This window comes from Panthera leo, chromosome C1 (assembly GCF_018350215.1).
Source record: "Panthera leo isolate Ple1 chromosome C1, P.leo_Ple1_pat1.1, whole genome shotgun sequence".
NCBI classification, from domain to species: domain Eukaryota; kingdom Metazoa; phylum Chordata; class Mammalia; order Carnivora; family Felidae; genus Panthera; species Panthera leo.
The window spans coordinates 101316341-101329192 of record NC_056686.1 but is presented as its reverse complement, the minus strand read 5'-3'; the positions used below and the strand labels follow the sequence as shown (position 1 = coordinate 101329192).

The window sequence follows — 12852 nt, the reverse complement described above, 5'->3', positions numbered from 1 at the left end:
CCCAGAAGTTTGGATCAGAGGGAGGACGGGAAGACCAAGAGAGGAAGAGGGAGAGGGAGGAGAGAGAGGGAGAGGGAGGAGAGAGAGAGAGAGAGAGAGAGAGAGAGAGAGAGAGAGAGAGAGAGAGAATAAAAAAAAGATGAAGTCCAGTCTGCACAGCCTGTGAGCGCCTGCCCGGGTAGGGTGGGAAGCAGGACTCGGGCGCTCATGCTGCGAGCGGGCGGCGCTCCGGGCGCTCGTTCCTAGCGGCTGGGGCAGCTAGGGGCGCCGGTCCGACCCGCGGCGGCGGAGGGCGGGGGAGGACGCAGGGGGAGGGTGCCGGGGACCCGCAGGGCCGCCGCCTCAGTCTCGGCCGCCGCGCCGCCGCCTCTCCCGGGCCCGGCCCGGCGGGCGCTCGGAGCGTGAGGGCGCGGGCTGCTCCCTCAGTAGCGGGGGCGAGCGGAGGCCGGGGTGCGGGCGGCTAAGATGAGTGAAAGGAGAAGATCTGCAGTCGCCCTGAGCTCGCGAGCACATGCCTTCTCCGTTGAAGCCTTGATCGGCTCAAATAAAAAGCGGAAACTGCGAGACTGGGAGGAGAAGGGGTTGGACCTGTCCATGGAGGCGCTGAGCCCCGCGGGCCCACTCGGAGACGCGGAGGACGCGGCCGCGCACGGCCTGGAGCCTCACCCGGGTGAGTGCGCAGGACCGGACCGAGGGAGGCGGGCGGAGAGCGGACGCCGGGCGGCCGGCGGGCGGGCGGAGCGGTGTGGAGGGAGGCCCTGCTCGCTGACGCCCTGCCTTGCTCCAACGCGGGTTTCCTTTTCTTCGCGCAAACGCCTTGAGCCTTCCCCAAATTCGCCGCAAGCAATTTGGGGGAACTGAGCCTTGCATTTTCGTCGCCAACCTCAAGCAAGGAGGCCTCACTCGCATCCCTTTCTCTTCTGGGAGCGGAGCGCAGTGTTCTGGTGTGCGCGGCTGAGCGGCCGCAGGCCCTTGGGGTTAAGGAGGGGCGCAGATCGAAGGCGACGGCGGGAGCGGAGAGGGGCTGGGACTGTCTTTTGAGAGCCCCAGAGGACTGGCGCGGAGCTGTCGGGCTCCATACCCAGTCTCGGGAAATGCCCGGTTTGTCCCATTTAGCTTTCGACCTCGGTCCTCGCCCTGCCCCCACCAACTTTCCTGGGACTCAAGTTGTGTTTCCCCTACCCCGGCGACAACGGAGCATAATTATATTTCTACTTCGTTGGCGTTTATGGAAAGAGAATGTATGTTAGACCTCTCACCCTGCGCCCTGGGCCACTCTTCAGGGCCCACACCTCTGTGTATTGCGGGGGGAGCGGTGCGATTAATTTCTGTGCACGTTATATGTACACAACACGTAAAACTCAGAGCGGATGTCGGTGTCTGTATTTTAGCAGAAACCTGGGCGGGTGGTTGAGGGGGGAGACAACTTAAAGTTCTGTATTAAGTGCCAAGATTTCAACTGTGCAAAACAGCCCCGGGGAACAGCTGTTGTCGGAAGAATCTTGCGCGCGCGCGCGCACACACACACACACACACACACACACACCCGCTCGCAGCTTGGGTTTAGCGGTTTCAGAAACTTTCCAGCCAGGACTTATGTAGCCATTCTGGAGGTGCTCCTGCTGACCAGCTAGGGCTGGGGAGTAAACCTGGGTCAGCGCGCCGGAAAGCGGAAAGCCAGGGTGGGGGCGGCGGCCCGCAAAGGGATGGGGGTGGCCACGGGTCGAAGAGCTCTGGGACGGAGCTTGGGGCCCAGGGGCTTGGGGGCTGGAAAGCTGGCCGACCCAAGGAGGGACAGCTGTCGCTTACATTTTCTCTTTCGGCAGTGACAGTTCAATTTCCATGCTCCTGAGGCTAATAATAACGCGATTAGCGTGTGACTTGCAGAGACAGGGTTTTATGAATTCTCCGTGTTCTTGTGGCCCGTTACGGTATTTGAGTTTAGTGCTGGGGAATTATTTTTATTAGTCGATGAAAAGAAAATTAAAAGGGAGATTTATTTCGTCCGCTCAAGTCTTTCCCTGTATTTGGATGCGGGTGCTTGCCCACGCGGACCCCTGTGTGGGCAATCCAGAAAAGAACGCGTGGCTAATGTGTGCTTCCCATCTCTGGCCAGACCCTACTTCCTCACCGCATTTATATGTTGTCAAAATCTCACTCGGGCCTTCGCACAGTTTAGTGGAAGTTCTTTCAGGCCTCATGACAATTCACGATTCGGGAGGTTAGTTTATTTTACTTTCCCAACGGTGGGAAGGCAGAAGTTACTTAACTGCGTGTGGCAGACGCCTTGTCCGGGGGACTTTTCTTTAAGGAGGGGGGCCAGGTCTGCGGAGCTGATCTTGGGTCGCACGTTCAAAAGGACCAACACGTGGGGTCATAATCAGAGGCTCAACTCGCAGTTTTCTCTTATCGCCGTTCTTTTCAGCCATAGTGAGGAGAGAAAAGGTTGGAGCAAGGTGAGACCAGCCCGGAGACATAAACGCGAGGGCCTGTTGTCCAGAATGCGGTTCCCTCGCTCCCACAGTATGGGGGCCAGAGGGTGAGGACCTAATCTAGAACTTTGTGCCACACAGAGCTCAGTTGACCGTTTTCCTTTCCTGTATCATTCTTTTTTAAAAGAAAAAAAATGTGCTTTTGTATTAGAGAAAACGAAATATGTTTGTGGGGCTACGGTCTGGGAGGAAGGAAGAAGCTGAAAGCGGAGAGCACTCGCGGGCCTTATGCCGGGCCGGCTACCAACCGGGCCTCGCTGCGAGGTGCGCCGAGGGGATCTCCAAGTCGGAGCCCCTTTAGTGGCCAAAGCTTTCTGACGAACCGGACGTACGAAGAGAAAAAAGATCTTTCAGAAAAACTGCGCGGTAGCGTGGAGCCTAGGCAGCCCCCGGAGTGGAGGAGGCGGAGCTGCAGGCTCTGGGCCCGGATGGTGGTGGAAGAGCAAGGCCAGGGCTTGGGGTCCCCTGTAGGCCTTTCTTTCTTTTTCCTCTAATAGAGCGCCCTAACGAACACAAACAGACTGGGCCACCTTAAAGGTGTGTGTATGGTGGTGGAGGTGGGAGGGGGCACAGGCGACTCCGTTTGTGCCCAGGGCCGTGTCTATGCCGGTCTTAGCCTCCAATTGTTTAAACTCTCTTCCCGGATTAGGACAGAGAGCAGGCTGGACCCGCTGCGTGGCTCAACTGCGCTAGGCCGGTGATAAGTCAGGAACCGGGATAAAAACGACAACAACAAAACCAAAATTGCCACGGAGCTTGGGGAAGGATTAAACAAACAGGCAAACATACACAGGACACCCGCCTAGAGCAACTCTATTTATCATTTTCCCCCTTCCCCTCCCCCCGCCCCCCTGACTGGGACCTCCGTTTCCAGCCTTCTCTGTCCGTGCCTTTAAATCCGAGGATCCTCAGACAACCCAAGGGTCAGATTTTAATGTTTAACTTTTATTCAAAGACGTGGCCTTTTGCTTTTTCACAGCCCGTTTTTCTTTTCGCGTCCGGACAGAGCTGGCTTTAGTTGGCGCCGAGCGCCCCGCAGCCTGGGGCGCCAACCTGCAGCAGCGGGGGACCAGCCCGGCCTGCGCGCCGTGGGCGCTCACACATCAGAGGACACACAGTATGTATTTCAAACGTTTCCACCGAGTCTGCTGGTCCTGAAAGACCCTGAGGCCCTAAGGGCCTTGGAGAAGGGCCTGTGAGATGCCCTCATTATTGCCAGAACTCCGCGTCTTTGGAGAAGCCGCCAGGACGCAGCCGCCGCGGGCTCGGGAGGGTCTCCCAGGAGCCTGACTCTCCCGCCTGCTTGCCTCCGCCTCTCACCGAGCAGCAACAGGGAAAACTTTTGAGCCAGGATCGCCCGGAACAGCTGCTCCGGCTGCGGCCTTAGAAGTATATTTCAGGCACGCGGCGGCGCCATCTGCGCTCGGACCCCAGCCCCGGCTCCACCCGGCTTCCCCAGCTCGAGTATGGGCCTTTTCCCGCCCAAATCCACAGCCGAGTGCTGCCGAGGTCCGGTCTCCCGCGGAGCGAAATAATTCAAACCTTCTGCGAAAGGATTTCCCCCTTCAGGGCCTGCGGCCCTATGCCTTGCAGCCGTGGCGCTCCAGAGGCCTAAGAAGGTGGCGGCGTACGCGGGTGGGCACACAGAGCAGGCACACTCAAGAACGTGCGTGCAGAGCCGCACTCCGCGCGCACGTGCACATGCATCAGGCTCGCGGGGTCCCTGCACCCATGTACGCAATCCCTAGAGGAATGAGACGGGAACAGCCCGGGCGGTGCCCCAGGGCCCTTTCTTCTTCCGAATTACCGAGATCAGCTGTTCACGCGAATTAAGCTGCCAGTTTATGGCTTGTTTGCTCAGAGTAAAACTCCCAGGATTTTAATCCTGACATCACCCCTCCACCCACCCCCAATCCCCAATAGGGAAACACAGGGTCAAAACGGAGGAAGTGACTCTTCACTGACGTTTAAGTAATGGAGAAAACGCGATGCGTTTGAAGTCAGTGGGGAGAGTATGCTTGTGCTGGGCAAGAACCAGACAGGGCGCACGCCGGGGCTTGGACCGCAGGGCAAGGGTGTGGGGTGCGCCGGGCCGGACGCCAAAGCGTATGCCTGAGGTAGAGTCCGGGGCGAGGAACACTGGTTCCTCAGCGGTGCGTTCGCCCCATCGCCGGTGCAGGCCTCAAAGATGCCAGGCCTGGGCCCGGAGGATGAGCCAAGCGTGGTGCCTGCTGGACATGCGCAACGCTCTCTCCTGCCAAGTCAAAACGGCCTTCCGCGGTGGCCGCGCCTTCGGTGAGTGACCTTGCGTGAACGGGAGTGAGGGGGTAGGCGAGATCTGAATTCGTCCCAGGCTGGTGAGGACGGGTGTGTTCGAGGAGGGCCGCCGACGCCCTTTGGTCGAGGTGGTCGGACGCTGGCTGGGTCGCGGGGCTGGGAGAGCGCGCTGCACGGGCTCGCGGGAGGTGGGCAGGGTTCTGGAGCGTTCTGTGTAAAACACCAGCCCTGGTGCAGTGGCACAACAGAAGCCCCCCACCCCCAGGAAGAAGGAAACAGTTCTAACCCCCAGCATTCCGTGGATGGAACAAACTGCTGGAGGGCAGTGGGGAGGACGAGGAATGGGGGAAACACCCTAATGCCCAGCGTTTGGAATGTGATGGAAGGGGGGCAGACGGAGTGTGCTGTGCTTTGCACCCCCCGCCAGGTCGACCGGTGTCCCCCGAGCGCTTCACCGGTCCTTGTGATGAGGGTAACAGGCAAGTGCGGGGGAACGGTCTCTCGCGGACGGGCGGTGCGGGACCCCTCGCCCGGCCCCGCCGCCCACCTCTGCCGCTCGGAGACTGGTACGCCGCAAGCGTAACGCCGGGAGCAGGCTTTTCTGGACGTGACAGATCAGCTCACAGCCTAGGGGTGCAGCGCTTCTGAATTCGTGTCTTCCTTCCACGCCCCACCCAACGCTGTTTCTTATCGAACATTTTTCTTTGGGTTCAGAGCTGGACACTTTTAGGTTTCCTGATTTTATAGGTTAAACTCCCGGAAAGGAAAGTTCGCGGGGTGACGTTCATGCAGGGGGAAGGGGGAATTAAATTTCTAATAATGGAATTCGTATTGCAATTATATGGACACATAGCCGCTACGGTTTTTCTGGCCCCCCACTATCACTTCAAATGGTCTCACGACCATCTTTTAAATATTAAAGAAAAATTAGTTTAAAATCTAATTAATACGCCCGGCACGTGAGGAGCGATTGAAGAATGGTGTGAAATGCCTAACCCAGGGGCCCAAACTAAAGTGATCGGTTTGTGTTCCCCCATTTATTTGTATAATTTCCTTTGTGTGGGCAGACATGAGTTTAATGGGAACAAGTCCCTCATCGCTAATCCTTCATGTTGGACCACAAGGAGAGAGAGACAAATATGTTTTGGTTCAGAAGACCTGAGACGTTTTGTTCATCCAAGCCTCTCCAAGGGCAACGCTAGTATTAAAGAGTGAAATATTCCAGGTCTGTCACAATCGTTCTCTCTATTGCCAAAAAAATGTAATATTAATAAGACGAGAGAACTTTTTTGAGATCCCGATTATGGACTCTGTTAGAAGTTTATTTCCCACACCCAGGAGTAAAATCATTGCTTCTTAAATCTGTAAGTTCCTTCTCTAGGTGACTGTAGAGTTAAAAACAAAAACAAGACTGAACTGAGCAGATTCCACAGGGATAAAGAGCAGAGAGCAGATTGGCATTCCACTTTCCTTTCTGGAAATGCAGAAATCCATCTAATGATTGTTCTGGGGGTGGGTAGCTGGTTATTGCTTTTTTACTCCCCAAAGACAAAGACAAAGTAGTTCAGCAGGAGAGAATATTTAAGTGGTTTTCTAGTTTTGACCTTATGGGATATTTTTCCACAGGGAAAAAAAAACAAAACAAAACAAAACTAGGGAACTGGTGAAATGTGAAATCTTCCCCCCTTCTTTCTCTCATCCATGTGGTTTATTTTTGCCTTGCCTTTTCTGGTTTCTAGTGAGCTTTGAATTTTATACGTGTATGACTGAGATACTCAGGGGTCTGCGCTGGGAACGGCAATTAGCAAATTTATAAATTAGGGTCTGTTTACACGTCTTTGGGCAAGGATAATCATTACTTAATTTAAGTGAGGCCCTTGCTCTAAGTGTCAGGATGGAAAATGAGACTCAGTAGGGAGGACAGGAGGTGAAATGGGAAGAGGTGGGGAATTAAGCAACTGGTGACGACAAATCAACATTTATGCAGTGCCATTAATGGCTTCACTTTGAGGCAGGACATTTTGCTGACTACAAACTGATGATGAGCTTTTGATACCAGAAATGAAAATAGACCTTGCAATTGATACTCTATTCTATACTCTTTTTACCAGACAATGTTTAGCTATGCCCTTCATACAGAAGTGTATAAAATGTATTAAAGAGTATATAAACAACTGTATGTGATTATACACAAGTTTATGTGTGAACTTGACAGCTCGGAATGGCACATAGATAACATCTCAGGAAATATTAGAAAAACATTAGAGAAAATAAACTGCTCTTGTTTTTTTGTGGAGCCAGTTAAAAAATTGGGAATACCTAAAATTTGGGGAGGCCAGAAATTTTGTCATCTGTACGTATCACTCACTTGCCAGTTCAAGAGAATCCCAGACTGGAAGCTCCTGGGCACTGGCATTTTCACTTAACTGCCAGATTAAGTGAACATTTTGACCAAAGTCTAAGAGAAAACAGCAGAAAATGAGGCTGTACAGATGCAATTTTTAAAAGATCAGGAAGAGTGGAAGTTTTTTTCTAACTAACTTTGGCATTTAATTTTGTGAAGAATGCTACCTTCATTTCAGACGGGCAGAATGCTGACTTCTATTGAATAATTTCATGTTCTTCCATGCAGAGAGCTAACGGAATCACCAAGGGAAATCTGGTTAATAGAAATAACGACAGAAACTTGATTTGGGGGAAATCACTTAAGAACATAGGAGATACGTGCAAAAATCTTCTCCCTATGTGTCTGTCCCCTTGTATTTTCTTCAGAATAGTTGCCGAGGCTAAATGAGCCGGTTCCAAATTGCCACACAGCCCCCAAGTCTGAACTGCACCCGTAATATCCTAATATAGCCTTCTTTTAAAAACCGGAATACTGCAGATGAGAGCAGAGTTCCCTTGAAAGGTATCATTAGGGGTCATTACCGAGCCGGTGCCTTGGTGTTGCAGCGCGTGGTTCTCAACAGGGTGACACGAAATTCTTGCTTCCAACACCCACCCGCTGCCTTCTCGGCTGTCCCACAGCCCCGAAGACAGGGTCGAAGCCCCGGTAAACCCCCGTAGTCCCCCCGCACCCCTCCCCCCACATCCTGTTCCCCTCCCCCCACTTCCTATACGTATGCTGAAACGCCCATATTTTCCCTCTCTCTTTCTCGAAAAAAAAAAAAAAAAAAATTCAGATGAAGTTTCAGCGAGGACTGACTGGGGATGGCCAGCTCTTCCCGCGAAACCATCCCGGGGAAGATGGGGCGGCTCGGGGGGCCTTCCCGACTCAGCGGGGCCGCGGCGGCGCCCTGGGGCGGGAGCGGCGGCCGGGTCAAGAGCATCCGGGCCGGGCCTCGGTGCGCGCGCCCCGGCTCGGGCCCCGGTGCTCGGGGCTCCGTCCCCGCGGGCGGGTGCGCGCCGCCGCTGGCAGTCCCGAGGGGTGTCCCTACCCTTCTTAGCTCCCGCTACATCCTGGAGAAATGCGGGACTCTGGGGCAATCGGGAAGGCCCCCTTCTCCTCGCAAAAAATCAAGGGGGAGAAAACCCTAAACAAAAACCCCAAACGGAACCCAAGAATCTTCCACCTCGCGCCCCGAGGGGAGTTTGAGCCTTGGCTTTCATCAGGCTCAGCAAATTTCCAAGGAATCAAACTGACTTCAAACATCAACAATTAGAAACCAAGAATCCTTCGGCCCGAAGAACTTTTAATCCCTAACCATTTCCAAATGGGTAATAATAGGGTCAGTAAATATCATAGCTAGTCCGTTAAAAAGGAAAGGCATTCTGTCGGTTCGAGGAGCGCAGGGTCCCCGGGTGCCTCAGAGGGTCATGAGGGTAGAGATGCCCCTGCTCTCTGGAGAGCGGGCATTGCCCAGCCGAGACAAAATGACAGCAAACAATTGTCCTTTACGCTATTCTTGGAGATTAAAAACAGTGAGGTAATTATTTTTCTAAAAAAACAAAACAAAACAAAACAAGAAACAACAAAAAACAACAATAACGACAACCCCCCGCCCATCTCTCCAAAGTGGATTGAGAAATGCCTATTAGTCACTGGGGGACTATGTTCGCAGGAATAGCTTCCCTGCTACAGCTCGGTGTGAGCTGAGAGGGAAGTCTTCCCTTGAGGCGCCAAAGTGTCAATCACACCAGGCCCCAAGGCCCAGAATTGTAACCTAGGGGCTAGGGGACTTGGGTGGTTCGGGGATTGTGTTCTTACTCCTGAAAAGTACAGAATTGGTTTTTGCCATAGGGAGGGGCAAGCATTTGTGCCAATAAGTGATTGTGAGCATAGCAATACTTTCTCTGGATTTGACAAAGCTTCCTCCATTTAGAAGCCTTACACACACACACACACACACACACACACACACACACACACATTTATTTATTTATTTATTTGTTTGTTTATTTATTTGCAGGAAAGCTGAGGGAGGGTTTATATACCTATGCACTATTTAGAATTAAAAGGATTTATGAGAAAATTAATCATATGAGCAAGTTTGCAGAAAAATACTGACTTGCAGAACTTTTCAGAAACCTTAATTGCTTATGTGGCTATCCATGAGTCTTCACTATACTACAAAGCTTTCAACACAGGCTCTCATAATCTAGATTATATCCATGCATTATGGTAGGAAGAGGGCTCGACTAGCTTACATTAGACCTAGAGTCTAGTGCTAGCTTTATCATTATTTTTTTGGAACCAGGAATATTTGTTCTAAAGGCAGACATACAGATGTGGCAAAAAGGGTTTCAAAGTTGTTTGATAGCCACTGATGAGGACTCAGTTCCTGGTTTGTGAAATGAGGCTCAAAGGCCCCTAAGGCCCCTTTAGCTAGAAGATTCTGTGATCCTGTTAACTTTTTTAAAAAAAATACTAACATTTTCTCCTAATGTACGTTGGCTATCACTGGACTCATCCCTTTGTTGGAACAAGGGGAGTATTACTGCAATTGTAGAAAGTAATAGTAATAGCAACACAAGGACCCCTGTCCCAACCAGAAAAGGATTTTTATAGCTAGAATTGAGAGCTTCCATAAGGCTCTTGAAAAGTTTTTAGATTAATATCACATGTTCAGAAGTTCTGGATCTAGTCCTTTCTGTTTGATGTAACCTATTGTTGCTTGTGTGACTGCCCAGGACCCTCCCGCTGGGAGAGTTCTATGGCATTAGTGTATTTAAAGGAAATATAAGTTATTTGTGCTTTGGACATTTTTTTTGTGCCATTCCCAGAAATAGCTGGAAAAACTCTGGATTCGAAAAATGCAGACTGAGAAGAGCAACTTCACTAGTAAATTGAGTTAGTGGGACCTCCACTCCCCCCAAGGAAATCAGTTGCCCCTCATTACTCTCTGAGCCTGATGGAAAGCACTAGTAACTATTTTCCATGTCTAGCCTGCTAAGCCGAGGTCTTGATCTGGCAGAGATGTGAGAATGCTAAAAGGATGACTTAGTAACGGGCAAAACGCTTGTCAACAAGATGGATCAGAAGACAGCTTAGCGTTGGAGACCTCTATTCATAGCTGCTGAACTTGAGGGCAGGGTCAGACAAAAAACTGGGCCCAGCACACACCTAGGAGGGTTTCTTGTATTTCTCTCTGTGGGACTGTCTCTCCCCCTAGACTTATATGGCTGGGCTAGTGATAGCTCCCCACTTAAAAAAATTTTTTTTAATGTTTATTTATTTTTGAGACACAGAGCGTGAGCAGGGGAGAGGCAGAGAGAGGGAGACACAGAATCTGAAACAGCCTCCAGGCTCTGAGCTGCCAGCACAGAGCCGGACGTGGGGCTCGAACCCACGAACTATGAGATCATGACCTGAGCCAAAGTTGGACACCCAACCGACAGAGCCACCCAGGCGCCCCAACAGCTCCCCACTTTTATTTGCTGTCTCCATTCTCTGCAGCCCCAGCCCTTAGGTAGATTGGAGTCATCAAGGAGCTTATGGATTTACTGGTCATCCTGTCTCACTGCCACTCTGTAATATACTGCTGAAGGGCAGGAACCTTGTTTTCATTGCTTTTGTATGTCTAGAGCCTAGCACAAGTGGCTGGCACGGAGCAACACTTAATATATATATATAATGATAATGAATAGCATTATTTGTTGAACACTATGTACCGTCTGGCTTCCTATGTTATTTGTTATATATTATATATAAAGTAATAAAATATAATGTATACCTATATATAATACATATAATAATTCATACAGTATGGCTGTATGTTATTATATGATATATGTATTCCAAATCACAGTATGTAACAGTCATATATTCCAGATAAATACAACTATATATATGGAATGTGTGTGTGTGTGTGTGTGTGTGTGTGTGTGTGTGTGTGTGTGTGTGTGTTATTCCATACAGATTTTGAGCTCTCGTTTCTGACCCCTGATTCCAACACTTTCTAGTTGTATGACCTTGGACAAGTTTCTTAATCTCTCCCAACCCCAGTTTCTGCACCTATGAAGTTGTAATGATAAACATATTCATCAAAAGGTGGTTGTGAGGATTAAATTAGTGCACATAGAGGAACAAAGCGTTTAGCAGTGTCTATATTCCTATCAAGTGAATTGATAGTAATTACCTCAGTGACCAGTTTGGATAATAAATTGTTGCAAATTGTGAATCTAGCAGGCACCACCTCTCTCCCCCAGTCTTTGGCTTTAAATGGGATGTTTGGGACTTGGAGGGGATCAGCACTTGGTGCATAGCCTATGGTTAGAAACAGTGGAGAATCTGAGTACGAATGGCTGGCTAATGAAGTCAAATAGAACTTTGAGGGCTGTTGCTGTTTAGGGTTCCGCTGGGGCAGAAAGCCAGCATCCGAGTGAATATTTGAGGGAGGGAGAAAGGGCCTCAAGGGTGAGGACCAGCTGTCTGGCATGCGGTAGGAAGAGAGGGTAGGTGGAAGGGGGGGGCCAGGGAACCTCAGCTTTACCAGCTCCCCAGGAATTGGGCTCTGGCAGAGGACAGAGGGGCCTTTCTGGATGTGGGGAAGTGAAAAAACACAAGCATGTTTCTCTGGTTAGTTTCTGATATTTCTACCTGGAGCCCAGAAATCCCCAAATGGTCAGGTTTTATCAGATGGGAAATAAGGAAGATTCATTTTCATAACGCTTTTGTTTGTAAAGCCTGTGTTCCTCAAGGTTTTTTTGGGTTAAATGAGCTAGTTGTATCAATTAATTGAGACTGCAGTAAAGGATTTCTAGGTGTTGCTTGGTTGAGTTACAAACCAAAAGAGTAAAGGGACTAAACTTAAGAAAAATCTGTAATAACTAAGCTGACTGTCAGGAAGAGGAGACTGAGGAGTCTTTTTTTAGAAAAACAGCAGAAGCCCCAGCCGTTGTGTTAGAACTTACATCTGGCGGCACGGTTTCGCAGTTTTCTTCCTTCCAGAAAACAGAAGCCTGGGTTTGATCGTTTACTTTTTTTTTTTTTTTAAACTAGTTACACCCCAGACTTTGTTTATATTGATTCCTGGTAGCAGAGGGGGAAAGTGTATTCCCAGGGGAAGAGGAACAGAGGGAAGATCCCTCCCAAGGCCTCCTTCAAGGAGCCCAGTCCCCTTCGGGCACTGCCTGGCCATACATAGGAGGAAGGAGTTGCTCTGTCCCGGCTGGAATTCAGGTCTCAGTCTTCCAAACGGATCTGCACACCACATTTCATCTCCAAGACAGCTGTTGCTGTACTTCCCCAATCTTACAAACATCCTCTTATCTCAGAGTGCCCCCAGTGCTAACCAAGAAGCACTTTTATGGATCAAGGGTACACTTTGTACCAGGCACTGTGCTTATGGTTTTATTCGCATTTTCTCATTGCATTCACCCAATGGTCCTCAGAGGGCGGTACGTGTTTCCCCATTTTATAGATGCAGAAATTGAGGCCCAATGAGATTAAAGAACTTGCAGTGCTCTTAGCCACCAGACAACATTGACTTCTCCTGTAGATGACTCTTCAGTGCTCTGGGGAGAGGGAAATTTATGCTTGCTGCCTGTGCTCTCCACCCCCCCAAACAGAAATTATTAAATCATAAATGAGAAAGAGCTCATTTACAGTTTCTGGGTCTCTGTCTAAAGCTGCCTTCTCCAT

At 50.4% G+C, this 12852-nt stretch overlaps 1 protein-coding gene across 1 annotated transcript in view; it reads left to right on the top strand.

The window, feature by feature from the left end:
- The first annotated feature begins 465 nt into the window (after positions 1-465).
- TBX15 (T-box transcription factor 15) overlaps positions 466-12852 on the top strand; it is a 102309-nt gene continuing 89922 nt past the window's right edge. Inside the window, exon 1 of the mRNA XM_042953624.1 lies at positions 466-670. Within this exon, the coding sequence (XP_042809558.1) occupies positions 466-670 (205 nt within the window). The remainder of the gene's footprint in view (positions 671-12852) is intronic.